The 22,680-nt window shown below is 47.2% G+C and overlaps 1 protein-coding gene across 1 annotated transcript in view; it reads right to left on the reverse strand.

The window, feature by feature from the left end:
• The window catches only part of IGSF3 (immunoglobulin superfamily member 3), a 242,496-nt gene that overhangs the window by 123,029 nt on the left and 96,787 nt on the right, over positions 1-22,680 (reverse strand). Inside the window, exon 3 of the mRNA XM_069635776.1 lies at positions 16,751-17,128. Coding sequence (XP_069491877.1) covers positions 16,751-17,128 — 378 coding nt within the window. The remainder of the gene's footprint in view (positions 1-16,750; positions 17,129-22,680) is intronic.

Consider the following 22,680-nt stretch of genomic DNA (forward strand, 5'->3'; position numbering starts at 1 on the left):
AAGCTAATCTTCACAATTCTGTCTAGAAGTGACGCAACGCTAATCTTCACAATTCTGTCTAGAAGTGACGCAACGCTAATCTTCACAATTCTGTCTAGAAGTGACGCAACGCTAATCTTCACAATTCTGTCTAGAAGTGACGCAACGCTAATCTTCACAATTCTGTCTAGAAGTGACGCAAGATTATATTAAAAAATGTGTGGATGTGACGCTAGCTCATATTTACAATATTGTCTGGACTAGCTAGCACAGGCAGAGTCCAGTCTATATAGCGGTGGCTGTACGATGTTGCTAACCAACAGTTGTCCTTGATGTGAGGAAATGATTCGGCAACACTGTTCAAAGCTCAGTGAGTCTGTGTGGGGAAACAGCTGCGAAATATAAGTGGGTACATGCAGGCTACCTGCTATCTAGTGGTGGGGAAGATAAGATAGGAGAGAGGTGGGGCAGTTTGGTGGGGCGCAGTGATTGCTGTGCTGCCTGTCCTGCACCCAGTTTACTTTGTATGTTGCTGATGGTGGACGGCTGTCTGCTTCCTTTTACTCTGGCGGACACCAACATTCTCATTTATGCCACTAAGCATTTGCTGTACCTAACACGCAACATATACCGCACTGAAGACTCCATACACACCTTAGATTGGAGAACTAGGTCCTCGATTAACATGAGTGTAACTATCTCCCGAAAATCTAATACGAGGGCGATGACGCCGTTTATATTCTGATCTGTGCCTATTTTTCCGACACTTTGGGACACCTTTTTAACCCTGGTCGGTACCTAGATTTCCGACATTCTATGACATTATTATCCACTGGACATATACGCCCTGCGCCAGTTATTTTTACCTGTGCAAAACCGAGTCAGGACCTGTTCACATCTTAATACGTGGTGCCCGCTATTTCACAAACTTCGTCTGGCTGTTGACACCTGTATTTCACTTAGTTCCACCTCATCTCGTCATCAGATGCACGTTGCGCTAGTACATATTCAGCATTGTTATTCCTTTCTCCTCCTCTAAAGTAAAGGGGATTTGAAGGACCACTGTACCTAGCTATGCACATGCGCTAAGCACGGTCAGAATGCATGAACTTTGCGTCAGCATCCAGTGACTGCACAACCCCCGTTTTCTCCACCCACCGCGATGACACCTGCAGTACGAGGAGATTAGTGATTTGCACGCTCATACGCACGTGCGCATTGCTTTGTCCTCTATACGTGCTGTAGCCCAGGGATTAGTGCCCTCTACTGCACGCATGCGCACATAGGGTACATAAATACTCATTTCCCATCAGGCCCCAGAGAGTACGGTCTCCCCATCCCACTACGGAGAGAGGACAAGCCGTTTCATTTATCGAGCTGCTGAAGAGTTTGACCATTTAAAAAGGTACCTCTAACGTTCTTCCCCTCGATTTACTTTACTGGACTTGTGTGTTCTGAAACCCCGATACTCCCGGGCTCACACGACAGTGTGTGAATACGTAAATGTTAAAGACGGGGCTCCATCTTTTCCTTTCTACCCTTATGTGCTCACTGAGCCGTTTAGCGATGCTGAGCATGATTCATTGAATACTAGATGCACGAACATTATTAGTTCTATGCATACTATTGGGCACTCAGTTTAGTATTTAGTATTTATTTTCAGATCGAACTACCTACCGGCCGACTTCGAACCTAGACCAAAGTCCCTTGTGAACCACCTCTATTGCTGCAACAATCGCAATTTGTTGATTTACACTAGAGACATGAGTCCAGTAAGTCGGTATGATTTTTCTTACCAGCAATCATTATCTGTACTGACTGACAACTATTTGAACAACAAGGCGGTTCGCCTATGTAGTTGAGCTTTCTTTTCTCTATCACTACGCTTTAGGGGACTGAGTGTTCTGTCATTTTTGTATGTCTGCAGGGTTCCCCATTTTGAACTGCGACTTAGAAATCTAGTGCAGTTTCCTGAGGATGTTTAACCGACACTGAGAAACGGTAAGCTCCCATATTTATGCAACTTAGCTAATTAATTAATGATGTACTTATCGGAAAGCAACCACACTAACTAGATTGTGGTTTGTTGTTTTATTATTAGGTTGACACTGGATCCACTTCTCTGATTCTAATACGTACACAGTGGGACTGATACTTCACTATGTGACCACTGGGATACAACATCTAAGAACTCACACTGCTATGCCAACTTCAATTTCTCAAGTGTCTTTCTGATACCACCAAAAGTTGGGCTGAGGGTGCCCGTTGGCCCTGGCTCAACAATTCCCCTGAAGAAGTTCCTATGACTAGTTTGATTTATGGAGGAACGAAACATGTTGGGTTTATAAAGATACAACTGAGCATCTAAACTAGTACTAATTAACCTTGATGCACTTTAGGTATATGCTGACCAAGGGACCTCAACCAGAGACATTACATAATGACGGTCTCTGCATGTATATATTGTGTGGTTTAATGTTCAGTCAAGAACCAATGTTACAAGTATCCACAACTGTTTACATGTTGACCTGTACACTTGCTGCTATCAAAGTATCTCAGAGAAGAGATACAGATTAATTGCGGATTTTGCACAAAACCAGTTGTTTTCATGATGAACACTTAGCACTGTCTGTAAAGCACTTATCACATTTGTCACTTTTGTTTGTTAGTTTTTATGTGCTTTTATGTAACCATTGTCTAGATTAAAATTAGTTTTTTTAACAGAATTATTGATGAAGTCAGGTTGTATTTTCCTAGAACTTCTATTTTTTAGATTTACATTGTCCTCATAAGTGTGAGAATCCCATTAGTATCCAATGAATGATGTGTCTACAACCTATACTAGCGTGGGGGCCTCTCTCTTTTTGAAGGTTTATATATGTCAGGTTAAAATCCCCCCGTTATCCTCATTTGTACCGGGGTTCCCCCTTATTGTTTTTCAAAGACACCGGCAGACACCATCTGGAGCTGCTTCTGCTGGACATGTGCTTTGCCTCTGGGTCCTTTGCCGAGGGCTGCACCGGCAGTGGCTGCCCTGGTGGGATGTCTATTAATAATAATATTAATTTGGCATTTATATAGCGCTACGAACCCTCAGTTATCTGAGTGCTGCTTATTGTTACCCACGGTGTGTGGTGCTCATTTATCGGCCTCGGAAGGAAAAAAGGCTGAGTTTGGCCCCGTGCGTTGGCAAGCTCTGCACGGATGTCAAAGTGAGCGCTCTACTCGCTGCGCCACTTGACCCTATTAATGGGGTTCTTGGGCCAATCATAGAAGGAGGGCAGTGCCTCCTATAAAGCATGGCGGATCGTCCAGGCATTTAGTGGCGGGTCTGACCCTGCATGCATACAGAGGCACGACAGATCATACATGCATGCATACAGAGGCCTAGCTGAATAGCCATGCAGAGGTGCAGCCTATGGTACCAGACAGTCCTTTCATAAAGAGGCGTGGCTAAACCTCCATACACACAGTAGCAGAGGTGACCATTCATGCATACAGAGGAAGGGCTTACACTCAACATATACCCAGGCACAGAATATGACCCTCCATGCATACAGAGGGGTTACTGTTCCTTCATACCTATAAAAGATGTGGTTGACCTTCCATGCATGTAGGAGTGTGGCTGACAGCCCCACACAGTACTTGCATGCAAAGGCGTAGCTGGACATCCAGCTTGCGGGCCCTCTCCATGCACACAGTGGGCGTGGCTGGCCCTCTCCATGCACACAGTGGGCGTGGCTGGCCCTCTCCATGCACACAGTGGGCGTGGCAGGCCCTCTCCATGAATTCAGGTGGCGCGGCGGGCACTCTCCATGCACAAAGGTGGCGCGGCGGGCCCTCACCATGCACTCAGGAGGAGTGACTGACCGTTCAGCAGAGCTGACCCAGGGTGGTTTGTAGCGATGAATAACCCAAACACAGTTTGCCTTCCCCCTCCTCTCATTTCTCTCCCATGGTACTTGAGCGTGCTGTGAAAACAGAGCAGATAACTGTCTGCTTCTCTGGCACAGCAGAGGAAAGCAACGCTACAACTAATGATGGCATTAACAATTCATGGACAGATGAAAGCGGAGCGGGAGGACCAGACCCATGGCAGAGAAAGGAAAACATTACCTACAGAAAGAGGACACACTTCAAAGCAAATCTTCACAGCCGCGCCCAGGGGATGGGGTGGCATAGGATCAGAGAGGGTTCAAACGTGCCCATCCTCCAGCTGCGGACCTGCAAGTGCCCGCTGCTTGCCCGCCCCCCATGACTGCCTGCACAGTCACTCCTGCATCCAAAGAGGGAATAAATGCCTCCAGCATGCGGCCACCGCTTGCACTCACCGAGTGCAAGGAAAGGGTGCCATGCTTCCAGCATGCTGCCGCATGTAGGGTCCACTGCTTGCACTCACTGAGTGCAAGGAAAGGGCGCTATGCCTCCAGCATGCTGCCACATGCCTAGCCCACTGCTTGCATTCACAGAGTGCAAGGAAAGGGCGCTATGCCTCCAGCATGCTGCCGCATGCAGGGTCCACTGCTTGCACTCACCGAGTGCAAGGAAAGGGCGCTATGCCTCCAGCATACTGCCGCATGCAGGGTCCACTGCTTGCACTCACCGAGTACAAGGAAAGGGTGCTATGCCTCCAGCATGCTGCCGCATGCAGGGTCCACTGCCCCACTCAGGGAGCACCTGAAGATGGCTCCCAGTCCACGGGCAGGGTGCCCCTATAACGCGTTCACTCCCAGAAACAGATGGCTACGTGAAGGATGTTTGCAGAGCCCATTTCCCACACAAGTGAGGGCACGCAGTCCACCAACTCTACCCAGTCAGCACCAGTAATGTGCCCACTACTCCATCTCCAGAGTTCCTACAATGTGCCTACTAACCTATCCTGAGTACCTGCAGCGTGCCAATTCCTGAACTCTGTGTAGCCTCAGGCAGCCCACTTCTTCCATCCCTTAAGTATCGCCAATGTGACCGCATTGGCACTGTCCACAGCATTTCAACACCCACTGACCAGGCATCAGAGTAGAGCCATCTTGGTGGTGGAATTCGGCCTCTTCACGGCCAGGGTGCTGCAGGCGCGGCTGTCCCTGAATGGCAATGGTACAGTATTCACACAGGGGTGATTGTGTTCAGTAGCCAGATCGAGCTGTGGGCCAATTAACAGCCTCTCCATCATTAGGCACTTGCCCCGCAGGCAGCCCTGATGGCTAGCTCCTGCTTCCATTAACCAAAGGACTTGATGGCTTCTTATGAAGGAAGCAGAACCGCTGCCCTATTCTCAATCATGCGTGCCTAATGTCTGCCCCTTACCGTGCTCACTCTGTGCGGCACACACGGAACAGGACAGCCTCCTAGTCCCCAAACGAGCTAAGCGGTCAGGCCAGTGTCTTCCAGAGACCGAGTTAGAGGCAGCACTGCACTACCAAATGGCCCACAGTGCTAGGAGGTCAGAGCTGGGGCACGGGAGTCCTTTACAAATAAGTAACAGAACAAACAAGCGGTGGGGGGGCGGGGGGAGGGGAGGGCAGCATGAGTTACCACAAAAAACGTGATAGACCTCCAGAGGAATTGGCCGGCACAGAGGAGATCAGGATCCTCAACTGCTTCCCAGTACTGGTGAACTTGTTCTTTCTGGGCCTCACAACCTCAGCACACAAGATGGCGACTCTTCTTATGGATGGAGTCAGGACTTCCTTGGTCGGGATCGGGGAGAGGCAGGTTACTCCTAACCCGTGTGTGAAGGGAGCTCCTTCAACCCTCTGGTCACAGCGATGCCATCGACCTGGGCTAAATCAGAGGGTAGAGGATCGAGTGGGCCAATGGAGAAGAGGGATGAAAGAGCGTGGATCAAGCCTCAGGCGGGGCAAAGGAACATCAGACAAGGTGCGCCCAACTGGAGGGGCATCTCCTGCGCTTAGGCCATGTGATCGGTGCATTATCGAAAGGTATTCCCTTCCTCTGGCGGCAGCAAAGCTACTTCTGGGGGGGTCAAGACGTATTGGCCCGGCAAGGAACACAAGAGGAAGGGAAAGAGGCAGCAAGTGGACTCAAAAGCAGGCGAGCAATTTAAGGGTCACCAGTCTTAACCCTCCGAGACTATGATCAAGGTTCAGAAAAGCCCACTCCGAACCCCCCCTAGACACATGGGAGAGAAGTTGAGCACTCTGCGACCACCCTCCCAACAGGAAGCAGCAAGGAACTGAATTGTGTCAGAGGCGTAGCCAGGACTGTCTAACAAGTGGGGCCTGATGCTAATGTAGTTGGGCCCACCGCAGTGACATTAACATCTGTAAATGCCCACACAGCGCTGCCGAGTGGGCATTTACAGATTGTGGATGGGCCTTGCCCGCTCAGGCCCTACCCTGTCTACGCCTCTGAATTGTGTGGCACAGTTGCTTGTGTTTGTTTTGTTGAAGCAGGACCAAGGCCTTATCCTGCTTCTTCGTGGTGAGCCAAGAGGGCTTGCACAAAGCGTCTACGCGATAATCGTGGATTGCGCGCAACAGCCTCGAGGAAGCGGCACCAGCAGCGTTTCTTACGTGGTCACAGGAAGCGAATCCACCTTCGTGAACAAGCAGAACTAAGAAGGCTTTATTCTTGGCGATGGAGGACTCGGGGGCAGCCTCAACACTTTTCATGTTGCTTAGGTCTCGGCTTCAGTCAGGTTATTCCGGGCCCGATGTAATGTGTGTTGCTGTCGATCCAGTCAAATAGACAGCATGGCTAAGCTCTGGTGTAATAAAACCCAGTGACATAAAAAATCCTTGGGGAAAAAAAAAATGAAAAACTTTGTTTATTCCTTTTTGTTTTGTACACAAAATAAAAATCTTTTTTTAATGTTGGATTTACGCAGGGCACATTTTTCTCTCTGGGTTGATTAGTAGGGGCTGGGGTGCGGGACCACCTATTTTCCAGTCTGGTCCCCTTTGTATTTTTTTACATGACACCGCCACTTCACAGCCTGCCAATTCCAAGTTAAAAATCAGACCTGCTCTTTTTGATTGCTCTCTAGGTCAAACCACCCTAGCTTGGAAATGGCATGGCTAGGCCGGCTCTCATGGCACGAGTCACACACCGGCCATTCATCGCACATCTGCCGGTTCAGAATGGATCTACAGAGGCAGTTGTTAATTGAATGTCTTTATTGTAACTGTTATCCATTTTGTAGAAGGTTTTTTATAAACTATTACAATAAAATAGAAACTAAAAATACAGAGGCGGTCAGTTACCACGTTGGTTACAACTGACTTGTGTTCGATGATGTACCAACATTTTGTCAACCATGGGGCTACCCGAACTAAGCAGAAAGATACCTGGATGGCCCCTCCCGTACTCGGGACATGAACCAAGGATTTTGTGAGCAGTTTCCAAAGTGTGTTCCGCCACCCCCCCACCCCCATTTAAACCAAAATGAATGCTCGGAGGCTCCAGGAAGCGCCAATACTTCTCGCTCATATGAGGAGTGGCTCTTTTCTGTATCTACCAAGGAACTGGAAGAAAAGGCCACGGCCACTTCGTTGCCTTTTTTCATCTGCGTTGGGACAGCTCCCAGAACTTTGCTACTAGTGTCTTCTGGGAGCGTGAAAGTCATGGCTCTGCCAAAAGTGTTTGCATACTAGTGCATTCGGTATGTGAGCCTTTGCCCAGAGGAATGCCTCTTGTTCACGGTCCCACAAAAATGACATCTCTACTACCAATCTCTGCACGGGGTCTACCATGGTAGAGTAACCATTAATGCTCACATACTCCCAGGAAGGACAGGTAGTTCATATTTCTTTGTGGGGTCTGGGCAAGGGGCATCTATTATTGCTCTGACCAGGGTTTCCCTTCAGTTTAGCCCTTCCCCCAACTAGGTGTGTCCTAGAGAATCCTAGCAGTTTCTCACCCAATGTACATTTCTTATAGCCTTTAATAGAAGTCTGTCGTACGAGGCTAGGCCGAACTGATGAAAGTGGTGCGTTACCCACAGGATTCCAGAAATGCATCTGGATGGTACATTCTCCTACAGTCGAGTGAGCAAAAGATGCAGGCCGATTCACGATTTTGTAAAAATTCTCCTCCATTTAGGAGGGTGGCAGTCCACAGGAATGTTGCCATTAGTCTTATGGAATGGTCTGGCTTTGGGGAGAGTACCACCGGGGGACACCTCAATCTTCTCCATCCCATCTTCTAGCAGGCCACCCAATATCTTTTAGGTTTTCCTGAAGCCTCAAAGGAACCTTTTTGGCGGAGTGTTTGACGGGAGTCCAAGCTTGTGGGAGCATAGTTTGAGATTTTAGCCCTACAACTTTCCCATGGTTTGGTTGAATGTTTCTAGATATTTGCTGAGAATACTTGTTCCCAGTTCAGACAGACCTATCAGCATACCTTGTTGAGATCACCACTGAGTAAGGTCATCCCAAATGTAAGTAGCACCCATTCCACAGTTGAACAGAAGGGACACTGTGGAGTCATGAATACAATATTGCACCGATTGGCCAACCATTAGTACCTCTTGACTCAAGACTGTGCAGAGTTCTTCCAACTTTTTATCATTCTCTCATCTGTCACTTTTGGTCCTTTTTGCGTGAGCCTTCAGCAGGGTCAATGGCATCTTCTATCCCTACCAAGATGCAGGCTACGTGTGAGACTCCAGCAGTATCAAAACAAATCTACCATCCCTACCAAGAAGCAGGCTACTTGTGAGACCCCAGCAATCGCATCTTCCATCCCAACCAAGATGCAGGCTATGTGTGAGACTAGCAATCTCGATTGCATCTACCATCCCTACCAAGAAGCAAGCAATGCGTGAGACTCCAGCAGTATTAAAACAAATCTACCATCCCAACCAAGAAGCAGGCTACATGTGAGACTCCAGCATTCGCATCTTCCATCCCTACCAAGAAGCAGGCTACATGAAAGACTTCCATCCCAACCAAGATGCAGGCTACACGCGAGACTCCAGCAGTCTCGACCGCATCTTCCATCCCAACCAAGATGCAGGCTATGTGTGAGACTAGCAATCTCGATTGCATCTACCATCCCTACCAAGAAGAAAGCAATGCGTGAGACTCCAGCAGTCTCAATCACATCTACTATCCCAACCAAGAAGCAGGCTACATGTGAGACTCCAGCAATCGCATCTTCCATCCCTACCAAGATGCAGGCTACACGCGAGACTCCAGCAGTCTCAATCGCATCTTCCATCCCTACCAAGATGCAGGCTACACGCGAGACTCCAGCAGTCTCGACCACATCTACCATCGCTACCAAGATGCAAGCTACGTGTGAGACTCCAGCAATCGCATCTTCCATCCCTACCAAGATGCAGGCTACGTGGGAGTCACCAGCAATCGCATCTTCCATCCCTACCAAGATGCAGGCTACGTGTGAGACTCCAGCGATCGCATCTTCCTTCCCTACCAAGAAGCAGGCTACGTGTGAGACTCCAGCGATCGCATCTTCCTTCCCTACCAAGAAGCAGGCTACGTGTGAAACTCCAGCGATCGCATCTTCCTTCCCTACCAAGAAGCAGGCTACGTGTGAAACTCCAGAAGTCTCAATCACATTCAGGGCAGGCATGAGACTCCAGCCATCTTAATGACTTCATTAGCCCTCTCAGGGTGAGGAGAGGCGACTCCAGCACTCTCAGATGTCCTTGGGCGCCATCTCAGCATGCAGGTAAGTGTGAGACTCCTGCAGCCTCCATCGCTTCCTCTCCCCTCTCAAGATGCTGGGTAGGTGTGAGACTATCAGCTGCCATAGCCTCTCCAGCACTCTCAGGATGAGACTACAGGTGAGACTCCCTCAGTCTCAATAGCTTAGTCACCAGCTCCGTTACACGAGTGAGACTCGGCAATCTCCCAGGGTGCCCACAGCCTCTCCACAAGATCTTTTGCAGGAGTGAGCCTCCGGGGCCGCCTTTTGCAGGAGTGAGCCTCTGGGGCCGCCTTGGCAACTGCTTCCAAAACTCAAACTACCTGGCTGGTGACGGGTCTTCGCTGCAAAGACACACAGGTCTTTACCCCACTCACTTTCACCATGGCAAAGAACCGTGCAGTGGGGAGAGTTGCGGGAGTGGTGTGTGTGTACAGGAGGCAGGCAGTGAGTGGGCGAATTGGGGGCGTTAAGGGGGAAAGGGGTCAAAGAAATACATTCATGTCGTGGAAGAGGAGGAAGCAGCTTCATGGTGGGAGACTGAGGAGTTGCTGAGTAACAGCTGGAATGGGGTGAAGGGGGGCATTAACCCTCTTGCCCCCTTCATTGGAGCCTGCTTCAGGGTGTGAAGGTGGAGTCTCTGAAGAAGTGGGTTGGGACAGGACCAGTTAGCTACCTAAAGCGCTGGATAGGCCCATGCTGTATATATAGCCGGAGCAGAGCCATGGAACCATCCGGCTTTCTATAGGCCCCATATTATAGGGATCTTGGCTTCAACCTTCTCCAAGCTTTGCTCATTGGGCTATTCCTAGCCTTCCTAGTTTCCTGACTAACCATAGGTCCCTGCCACCTTAAGCCTGCCCTTATGTGCCTCAGTGATCTCGCCTGGATAAGCAGAGACGGAAAAGGGACACAATCAGGTGCACCATTTTGAATGATGTGACTGGAGTGTGTCGAGCAGCGCGCGCTCGCTTCCTGCGGTATCTCTGCCGATTACGTGGGTGAGCTTCACCCCACTCCAGATACGGGCACAGGCTTTCTTGTAGCCCTGTATGCGGCCGTTCCTTTGTTAAGTCGTTCAGGTGACATACACCGCATTTAACTATTTATTAGAAAAGGGTTGGGGGAAGAGATCCTCCATAACGCTGAACTGGCGGCCACAGGAGAGTCTGAACTTTCCTTGACCATTAGACCATTAGCCTAGAGCAAGAGCGAGAAAACCCAGGATGTAAAAACAGCCACTATTCATTCTGGACATGCCACATGGACAATGACGCGGCAGGGTGGGTGTAGACGGGAGAGTAGGCCCTGGCTACTTCACCAGTATAGGATACTAGTCTTTGCATGACACCCACTTCGGGCCGTCTGGATTATGCACCTTGAGGACCCCTTTGGCAATGCAAGAGATAACAGGATGGGAGGCACCGCCTCCTCTTCTGCTGGACTGGTCTGACTTTCCTCAGCACGGGTTCAGCAGATCACCAAAGGCCGCCATTTCAACCTCTACTCTTCTCACTCGGGGCCAAGTCCTACTCTCCTGGGGCCGAACGCAGCACTCTGGCTCAGGTCGTGGCCATCTCCCGGGTGGATCCGGGTAATGCGGTCTTGGCTGACCCGCCAGAAACACTTGCACCCATAATGGCTGCTCTACATGGAAGTGCAAGACTGATGACTGGCGCCTTGGACCCCCTGATGAAACCGTTTCCCTGCCTGCCCCGTCTGCATCGCCAATCTTTCAAACCGGTCTGCTTGGGACATATGGCAGTGGCTCAGTGCCTGCAAGTCTATTCTTGCTGACAAACCTGTGTCCGGAAGAGACTGGGGCATCAGAGTCCTGAGGTTTTAGATATAGAGGGGTCAAGGAAAAGAAAAGCCATCACCGGAAATGAAGGCTTCTTTTCTTGTCCTGCGAGTCCCTGGATTATGTGTCCCCTGCCTTGAGAGCCCTTCCTGGCTACTTGGCGTTAAGTAATAAACACCGCTTAGCTGCTGTTGCTCCAAACTAATCATGTCTAGCAGTGCAGTCTCGTTATTAACTGTATTCTTCTGTGTTCAATGTTTCTGGCCCGTTATACCCTGCATGGTTTTATACGGTTATCCAACATTAGTTTATTTTACTCTTGAACCTTTTCTTGGACTTTTAAGCGAACAGGCATACATATTTCCCAAGAATAGGACCAAGAGTGGTGAGGCAGCATGAACCGAACGAACCAAGCTTTGAAAACACAATTTACTTGTTGTATAAGCACCTTACAAACGCACAATAAATAAAATAAATACATTAGCAGAGAATATTCTTTAAATATTGGGTTAAAATATTGGATTTTACAGCACACTTTCTGTGGAAAACCGAGCCAAAAGCTGCAATGTTTACAATAAGTTTTGTACGGTAACAGGTGAAAATATTCAACAGATGCCAATTCACCAATGGTGCAAAAGAACAGTTTCTAATGCATTTTCACGACGCCTTTGCCAACAATATATGCCAGTATTTTGCGAGTGCAAGAAAACATGCTCATGTTGGCTGTACCCAAACAAGTCCATGATTACTGCACCATTGTATGCCAGTATTACTATGTAAAATAACATACTCATGTTTGCTTTGCCCATAATGGAACTAACACTAAGAAAACACATCCATGCTGGCGTGGCCAACACATGGCCTGCCAGTACACTGCATTTAGAATCTAGGGGAGAAGTGACATGCCTCTGCAGGATATCCCGCCCCCTTATCTCTTATATGTTGGAAGTCTGAGATCGGGCAGTGTTTGACACCAGCAGTTGTTCCAATACCGCAGGGTATATTTGAAAGAAGATACCCATTGAGATAACCCCATCAAATGTATCCCCGAAGAGACGACAATCTGAGGGAGGAACTCCCTGAAGGAATATGAAAAGGAGCAAAGAGAAGCTCGTGACGTCACAAGAATCTTGTGCAACGTCCCGGGATATTGGCTGAAGAGGATGTATGGATCTAACAGAAAACTAATGACAAAGTAAAGAATCAAATTAACTTTTAAATCTGAAAAAAAAATTACACAACCGTTCAATAAGTGCACAGACACTGAAACACAAAGTAGACCAAGTCATCATAGAAGCTGGCTATACGTAGTGAATAGAATGCAGGCTGAGCCACCATTGTACAGGAGCTGGACATTGGTGTCATGAATTTAGTTAAGTCAGGAACGATGAAGAGAAAAGGCGAGAATTATGTTGCAGCAAGAAAAAGCTGACATCGTGGAGCTGCATGGCAAGGCTGTCTGGCCTGGTATCAAAACTGAAGCAGCCAAGGTCTGTTATCTATTCTTGAAAAGAGTGAACGTGCAAAGGATGAATTATCTCTTGTTAAGGTGCAAAGAAAGAATACCAATGGTGCCAAGTATTATTCATTTAAGACCTTTAAAAACCTGCAAATTGGACTAAATCGTGGTCTCCTGTCATATCAGCCAAGGATGAAAGTAGAGTCGAACTTGGAGTCCTAGAACAATGATAGTAAGTGCTCGCACTCCCATGTATTCTCAGAGACAAGGATACTTTGCAAGGCCAAGTTCAAAGACAATCTTCATGGCAGAAGGCCTGGGTGATGAGATGTTGGGCTAATTGGGTGGAGAGACAGAGTCAGGCCCACCTCCTAGCAGATGAGTCTGGGTTTACGTGCTGCTAAGTGAACCAAATTTTCCAGACATGGCACAAGCGTGCCAACTAATTGTAGAGGTCTGTATAACGAAGGACCTTATAGTTTGAATACCAATTGAAAATTGGTGTACTTAATGGTTTTTAAATAGGACTATGTTTTAAAGTTATGCATGTATTTGCCACCTGACAGTGGGCAGCCAATCACAATCCTAGGTCCTATGTAATGTATACTTAGATGTTCCCAGTAAGACCATCACAATCCCTAGTAGGTTTGCTATTTGCCACGTAATAGGACATCCGTTGTAACTCCCTTTATTAGATAATTGTTAATAAACATTATCTTTGCCATCTTACTGAGTTGGTTTGCTTATTTGGACTCTAGTTATTCTGTGAACACATTCATTGGATGCACGTTCCTAAATGGCTCTAAGCTCAAGAACATATTCCTGTTGGCTTTGTCTGTAACACCAATACAAACAATGACATGTCCCTGTAAGAGGACATATCCAGAGTGGCTGCACCAATGTAGGCCAATATGCCCATGTAAGAACACTCAATGTTGGCTTTGCCCATAATGGAAGTAAAAATGTAATGCCCCTGTAAGAAGACATGCCCATACTGGCTGTAACAATGTTGTCCCCTGCCTTTCTGACAAAGGACCACTGTTTATTTTGCATACAATGCAAGTAAAACCTTTTCCCACTGTAAGAAAATATGTCCATACTACCTGCACCAAAATAGCCCCCAACGTAAGAACACTAATTTTGGCTTTGCCCATTATGCTGATAAAATTATTTGCCACTGTACGTAATCTACATGTTGGCTGTACCAATGTGCCCCTACTCCATAATCAGGCTTTCTCCCCTGGCCCGTATCTACAGAAACGCACAGGGTGCATCTGTGGGAGAAGGAGAGCCAAAAAAACAACATTCACACTGTACTCATTCACAAGCACAGATCTAAATATCGCACACACACACACACACACACACACACACACACACACAGAATTAATCTCATTCACACACACACACACACACACACACACACAGAATTAATCTCATTCACACACCCTCACATCACACAACCCCTTGCATACATGCATAGCATACATGCACATACACACAAAGCAAGCTTATTTTCCCTTACTTGCCCAACGCCTTGACTCCAGCTTGAGACTCATAACTTGTGCTGCTATCTTGGCCCTCCCACTCCTGCACACCTGAATCATTTCTGGTTTCTGAAATTCACAATGGAGCCAGAGGGCTATATTCTCACCACACTTCTAGGACGGGAGACACAGGAACACACATACAACCATTTTAGTCAATCATACACTAGCCTGTATATCCAATTGGCCATGAAAATCTGAGGAAGGAAAATGCCCCCCCCCCCCGCCCCCTTAGCGTGAATGCCCCATGGGGCATGTGTGATGGGGTAATGCAAGCCTGGTGACAGAGAAGCCAGCTCAGAAGCATTTCCACGGCTGCTGCTTGCAACTGGTGGAGGTTCTCCGTTTCACTAGACTGGCCTCTCTATAATGGGGTGGTGGTTCTGCACCCCATTGTGGAAGAGCCACTCTTGCTGCCCCATGCTCCTTTTTTTGTTTGCTTTGAACTTAACGTGTAGTTCAGATATGATGGCTGCAAATAGAGCAAGGAATACATGTCTAGAAGCAGCTATTGTATCTTAAAGGTTGCGACTGGTGGGTGATTAAAACTCGAACCGATGCAAAGCTGCATGTTGTTTGGCACAATGACTAAACTCAGTTGCATTTACCTTCGCTATTTCTTTCTAGATCCAGAGGGGATTTTTTTTTAAACTTGCATCAACCTGCTTGCTGGTCATTGTATACTTCCATTAAGGATGTGGAAATCATGCTATAATCCTACTTCTTTTTCTCAACTGTATTGTCAGGTTGGTTTATTATGTAATTTGTGCTTATTCAAGTCATCTCTTAAATAACTATTATTTTAGTGTTGCCTTTTTTCCCTGCACTTTACAAGCCTGTTCCATGCCTTCCAAGACGCCAATCCTAGCCTGCCTCCACGCTCCTCTTCCCATGGAACTCCCACAGTAATTGCTTGTCTGGTGAAAGAGACATGCAGAAAGTGCATTCTGAAGGAAACATGTTGGCAGTGTGACACAGAACAGCAACACGTAAGCAATGGACTGGCCTTCCGCAGAGTGGGAGAAGCGAGGAAATGATGCGGTCATGCGGAAATTACAATGATCTTGCAGTGCTTGACCCCGCATATACACGGTGAGAAGCTGGGCACTCCGTTTTACACAACCAATACTTGGGCACTTGGGAACTTGGGCAGAGGAAAATAAGGAAAACAAATTAACGCAAGATTGCTTACTCATTTTGAACCAATTAGTATTGGGCCCAGTCCCACTAGAAAGTGGGTGCAGTATTTAACCACTCCCTTTTAAGGAAAGATTGGGATGTTCGGTCAAGGTTCATCGGGTACACTGCAGGCTTCCAACTTCTCTTCCTCGTACTCGCAAGTACCAGCTTAATATCATTAAATACATTTTAAAAAAATGTCCCGTTCTTACATTTCAGGCTATTAAGAGGCTCATTACGACATAGAAGAGTCGACATGAGAGTATATCCATCAGTCAATCTCTCTGCTACTGTCCTCTCGCCGATGAAATCTATCTTTAATTCAGCCATCAGCTTACTAGTTCGTCTCCCACTTCTCTCCCTCTTGCTCTACTCATCACTGGGTTGCCGCAGCTTCTCGGCTAACGCCATCTCGACATTCTATTTAAATGTGTTCAAGGTGTTGCTCCATCTCAAGTCATCTTGTTACCCTATACACTCCCGCCCGGTACCCCATACACTCCCACCCTATACACTCCCGCCACATCCCCTATACACTCCCGCCACGGTCCCCCATACACTCCCGCCCGGTACCCTGTATACTCCCGCCACGGTCCCCCATACACACACTCCCGCCACGGTCCCCCATACACACACACTCCCGCCACGGTCCCCCATACACACACACACTCCCACCCGGTACCCTGTACACACACTCCCGCCAACACAATCTCGTAACAGTTCCTCGTACCCCATGTGTTCGATCACGTTTTCCACTCACCCACTCTTCTAGCTCCCATGCTCTGGAATACCCTCCCTCTTTCTATATGCTCTGCTCCCACTCTTGCCTCCTCCCGTTACCTTCTTAAAATCCATTTACTTTCTTCTTCTCATCCTTAATTACTGTGGCTTGCTGTGCTATTTGCAATTTCTTAATTGTTCGGTTTATTTGCATGCACAGCGCTTTGGCAGAAGTGCTTCACAAATTCAAATTCATAAAATCATAGAGACTCATCATATACAGCTTTCCTCTGCACTGCCGCCTATCACCTCTCCATTTTCATCTTGCTATAGATGCGGCCTCCAGAACTGGACATAATCCTCCAGATGAGGCCTTGCGAGCAGTGTGCAGAGGAGTTACTACGTTAGAATAAAAAGGCAAGTACTCCTCCTTACCAGTCAGGTTCATTTTGGCACTGTAGCTACCAAAGTAGCGCTCGTCTGTGGTGGGCGTGTGGCATTCGTACTCGCCGGCATCCCGTTCTTGCAGGTCGGTGATGTGCAGCAGCACGTGGTCGCCACTAATGCGCTCAACGTAGATCTCTCGGCTGCGCACGCGCTGGGTGTAGATGGCGTAAGGGAAGGACGCATCCGACGTGCTGATTATCTGCACCTCCCTGTCTGGGGCGGACGGAAGGTAGACCGACCAGTGAAAGTTCTGCTCCGGGGAACCCTGGTAGCCACTGACTTTACACCAGAGGGTGATGTGGGAGCCTTCAGTCCGGAAGAGGGTTCCTTGCTGGATGGTGACGATACGCTGGGCTGAAGCGAGGCCTGTGAGAGAAAAAGGAAACAGAAATTATACTTCCGTACATTAAGTGCGTCTACATACTAGAAAAAGGACATGCACCTTAGTGGATTCCGTAGAGCTAAATGACACTTAGTGACTTTAATAAAGTAGTGCACTCCATGACAACATATTCACAAAAAAAAGAACATGGGAGATATATTGTGATGCAAATTATGCGTGCCAGGTGCACAGTCATAAGCAGAGTATTCTTTTTTGGCACAAGACCACGGCTTTTGTTCCATTTCATACCCACACTGGTGGCAGCAGTGGGATTCATAACCATGGACCTGAACATTTAGAGCCCAAGAAAGTGGTCATGCTAGTCGGGGACCTGAACATTTAGAGCCCAAGAAAGTGGTCATGCTAGTCGGGGAAAACAGCCCCACTGTACCCCGCTTGCCAAATGCATCGCAGACAGCTGCAGGACAAGTCCCAACAGCTATTCCAATATAATTTAATAGCTCCATAACATTATATACAGGGTGTATTATATCTGGGTTGGACTGTATCATGGGTGCCCTCAGACTCTTTCTGCTCATTGAATTGTGCTACCACCTCTATTCTGTAATGTTGAGATGTTATGTTAATGGGCATTTGTTTAGCGTCTTTCACCATATGGTATGGTCTCAACGCACTATAGGTTGAACGTCCGCGGGGACCGGATGCCAGGTTAGTGGAGATAGTCAGAACAGTAAATAGTGCGTGTGTGGACTCTGTATGCATAGAAAACTCTCCTAACCAGGGGAGGTTAGTGAGGGCTGTATGGGGGCGTGGACAGAAGTCTTTGCATTGCTCCTGATCCTAGGCAGCACGGGCACCATCTAAAATCCAACAAAAGGCCCGCCTGAGTGCGCCGAACATCTGTGTGTTCATTCAACACCACTGTGTATTCGACGAATTATTAGAGGAAATGATGTGAAAACACAATTCGAGGCTCATGAGTGTTGATTCGTTGGGTGACAGAGGTGTGGGTGGGTGGGGGGCCAGCTCCAACCATGAGAGTGAGATGGGTTACTGCGGTCCTCAATCTTGGAGTAATTGCCATCACACCCATTGCACTTTCTGCCACAGTCTACTACTGCATCACTTTAATATGGTTGGTGCCGATTGAGGTGGCCCCTGTGCTTCGCTCAATGCTCTCCCTAAATTCCAACCCCGCCCACATCTGTTCATAGCCATTGTAACTAGGTCCTGTGTTCCCCTTTCACAATGAGACTTTAGCTCAAGAGTCATTGCGAAGAGACTTTCCTGCCATTGAGACCATGCATTCACTGATCTCTAGGACACACCCAGAACCCCCCCGTCTCTACCCTCACCCATGTCAACCTCTTCTCTCGGGTCACCCCTCATTCCCTCCCCAATGTAGCCACACACCCTGCCTGCTCTCATCCGGGGGCAGTGATCGAAGTGCACTAAAAGAAGTTGTGGAACTATGTCCCCTGCTGGCCTTCCCTCGCTCGCCACAAATCCTATCGCCACGCACAACACAACCCCCCCCCCCAAACAAACACCTGCTGTTTAAGGGAACTTTCAGTGCAGTCCATTGAATTGCAAGTTTCAACTTCTTCCTACGCTTTTATTTTAAAACAAAACCATTGCTTTATTTTTAAAATAAAAGTATAGGAGCAGTAAAACTTGAAGAAAAAAAAAAAAAAAACACGTAGAGGAGCACCGCTCTCACCCATTTCAACCACTTTGCGGGGGACACTCGGGACTAGGGCGACCAGGATATTAAAATGAATAATAGTAAAATCCCTAAATATAAAATTAGGATGACCCTGCATGTCAAACGCCCCCCCCCCCTCCGGCCGCCATTTGTGAGATAACACAGTATTTCCAGCACTGCTTCCACATTTGGGCGGTTTTAACTGTGGTATAAGCATGTTAATAACAAAGGAGCATTGATCCGACAGGCCTCGCTAGATATGAATTTATGGAACAACCATTTAATACATGTGGCCGGTATCTGAAAGATAAGGGGTTTGAGTCCACCCCAACCTAGCAGAGATCTGGCTTAAGTGACGCTGCAAAATTCAGAAACTATTAGGATGTATCTTTGGTTTAGAATTGTAGCCAATTGAGAAGATTCAATCATTACCTGCAGTCGACATGGGAGTGGGTCAATGGTTACCACCTTTTCCCCAAAACTGTGACTGGGTTTTACAATTTAAAACAATTCTTGGGAGGGGGAGGGGTCAACTGGGATATCCGATTATCCTATCCATATCCCCTTGTTCGCCCAGTGCGCCATCCCCTGCCCCCCTCAGGTAGCTCACACACCAACCCAGCCCCTTTATCCAGGACTCTGCCCACTTTCTGACCCACCTCACCAGCCAGTGTTCTGGCCCCAGACATGCTTGTCCCTATCCACTGTGTGCACACTGCGAGCATTTAAACAAATTAATGCAATTAAAAATGTACATTAAATTGGATTCTTACAGCCTTTAAGTACAAGACTGGGTATCAAATCCATGCTGCTCAGCGTCATCTTGTGGGATTTAATCAAAGGCCCCCAACAAACAGAACTGAAGGGCCCACTGAAAAAATGACCAGCGAGCCAAAAAAAACCTTCACACTGAACATGGGCCTATTAATGCAGACTGTGGGAGTTTCTGCAAGTAACACAAGGAAGCGCAAGGTGAAAAGTCAAAGCATTGGAAATGGAAAGGCCTATCTTGACATTACAAAAGGTTGAATTGAAATGTAGCCTTTTAGTTCAGTCGCAGAAGAAATTCAAAGCCCCCTTTTACATGAAAAGCAGGATGTTCAAACACTGACGCTAAAATGGCTTTGCATGTGCATTTGCAGTTTTAAAGCAAGACATGAGAAAAATGTTCCCCTGCTAACATAACAGGGAAAAGACTGTGTTGACAAGATGTAATGTATATTATGCTTCACATGCAAAATACTGGCAATAATTGAAAGGAAAAGGCTACTTTGTTTCCATGGGTCACATGTACATTTTATTTAGGCCCAAGGCAGAACCTTTTGCTTGTTGTTGGGCAGACTTTCCAAAGGACTTCCCAAATGCAGGCCTTCCCCACTGCAGGCCTGTTCGCCTTCTGGTCTGGAAAGATAATTATTTTGAAGCTTTTACATTCCAGCTATTTAAGACCTGCAGACTACCAACTTCAAAAAACAGAATGGCAAATGGCCTTACCAGCGCGTGACATGAATGTGGGGGAGAAGCTGAACTCTGAAAATAAAATACAAGAAAATAGAAGGTTTGCAGATCGAAATGGTTGTCAACTTCAGATAACAGATCAAATGCTGGCCAGGAATGGCAAATGGCCTGGAGGAAGGGGAGTCAATATGCGCACACGAAGATTTCCCATTAGTTTAAAGGGATTATAATGGATGCTTTTTTTCTCAGCAACCACAAGTCATACTGCATTCATTTATGTGGCATTTTTAAAGATAGATTTCAGGTGATTTTGTTGAAATAAAATTCATCCACCTGCGATTTAGGGAATTTTAATGGCAAGCTAAAATGTGTTTTTGGCTGCTCTCAAGATGTCCCGAATTTAAGAGTTGGCATGCTGGTGGAGGGTACAATTAGATATTTGGAGAGTAAATTGCATGTTTATATCTATTCTACTTTTTGTATAAACTGCAAAAAATTGCACACCCACGTGCAATATGGTGCAGACCTGGCTGTCATATTGACTTCCCCATGATTAGCTGAAGCGGAATACATATATTATGGCAGATACCAGTGCATTATGAAGCTTTGCCATGTAGCTACTGTTTGCCAAAAAGTTGACATGGAAAAACAAAGGGGATTTCGAATGGGAGTTGACATATTTCTGTTCTAGACTCCTAAACCAATACTTAGAGAGGCTGACTTGGGGGGCAGGGTGGAGAGAGAGAAGGGTAGCTGTCCAATCCTGGTTGCGAGAATTCTTGCAGGGCACTGCCCAATATTGAAATCTTGATGGCATCATCACTGGCATATAAAGTGGATGCACTAGGAGAGACGGGGAGAGCTGCCTAAAATGACCAACTGACAGCTACAAAAAAAACACCAAATGAGATTTGCTGAAATTGCATCTAGGTGGAGCTTGGAAGAGGGCTGGAGCTGCCCAACGCTGGGGTGGCTTAAAACTGACTGGACCCTATGGTGAAGAGCAGGGGACCACCCTTGAGAGTGGTGTGATCAGACCCCTGCCCTGTCCTCAAAAAAGAGCATGCTGAAATGCAGCTGGCTTTTCTGAACTTTAAATAGAGGTTTCAATGCAAGTAGAATTGAGCAATTTTTGGGGCAGGCAAAAGGGTGTAGATCCTTAGCCTATTTGACTAATATTAATGTAATTCCCCTTTAGCAAAATAGCAAGAGGTGATTTTTATGAACATTAAAAATTAACAAAGCTCATTCCCAGTGTATGCTAAAAACTATAGCCTGAATTTAATTGGGTAATCTTATTCCCCCCCACCTCCCCCATTAACCCAGACTGGGTGTCCTTGCCCCTAAACTAAAATCCCTAAATTGTCAACTTCCCCCTAAGTGGATTCCTAAATCATCCCGATTTTTCTGCCCAGCTTCCCCAACAGAGAACAAAGAAGGGTGCGGGGGGTCTAAAACACAAACTACTAAATCACCCTGTGCTTATTTTAAAGCAAATGTTTGGGTGAAATGATAATTTCCCAATGCATGCGTACAAATCGGTAAACCAAACTGCTAGCCTTCTAAGCACTCAGGAAAATCATAATTGCACAGCACTACATATGTAAATTGATTTTCTTCATTCAGTGTTTATTTCTTGAATTGAAATTGTGATAAAGTACTGTGATTTTTGTTTTTCCCAACCAACGTGTGAGATTTATTTATGTAAAAAGAAGTTTAATTGTGTGCCACAAAGAAGGTGGCGTGTGTCGTTTTAGTGCAATCTCCCTTACCTATAATTCAAATATAATTCCTGTACACCGGCCTGTTCTTGGCTCATTGGTGGCATAGGGGGAGGGATCCAAGGGGCATGAAATGAATCTGAAACAGGGCTGAACAAAGAATTGATATTAAACAGTTTGTTGTGGGACACCTTGATTGGGGAGGGAAGGAACTCCCCATGTCGAGAGTGGCCTCTCAAACCGTTACAGTCTTACTTCCAAGAGGAGTACGTTTCCCCTGATCCTTGCAATAGTTAAGAGTCTTATCACACTCGATTGTTTTCAGGTTGATTTGGCGTGACAACCACTTGGGGCTTTGTATCCCTGCCCCTCTCCGGCCTTCACACCTTCCCCTACCAGTACCCAGCCCACACACATTCATGATCCCCAGAGCAAGAACAGATGTATCCCAGATGGTCAACGACTCAAAGGGTTGGGGCGCACCAAGGGCTTTAGGTGTGCCAGGGCTAGCCAAGGCCAACCCCCCAGCAGTCTCCATAAAGTCCCTGAGCCCCAACTAGCACCAGCCACGCTGACGTACCGACACCTCCAGACAGTCTGTAACCGTGGCTTCAGCTACACGGGCTGACTGATGACTCTTTACTCAGAAACAGGAGGAGGGCTGGAGGGCCCAGCTCTCCTATTGTTTCTG

This window comes from Ambystoma mexicanum, chromosome 7p, assembly GCF_040938575.1.
Source record: "Ambystoma mexicanum isolate Mex_15411 chromosome 7p, UKY_AmexF1_1, whole genome shotgun sequence".
NCBI lineage: Eukaryota > Metazoa > Chordata > Amphibia > Caudata > Ambystomatidae > Ambystoma > Ambystoma mexicanum.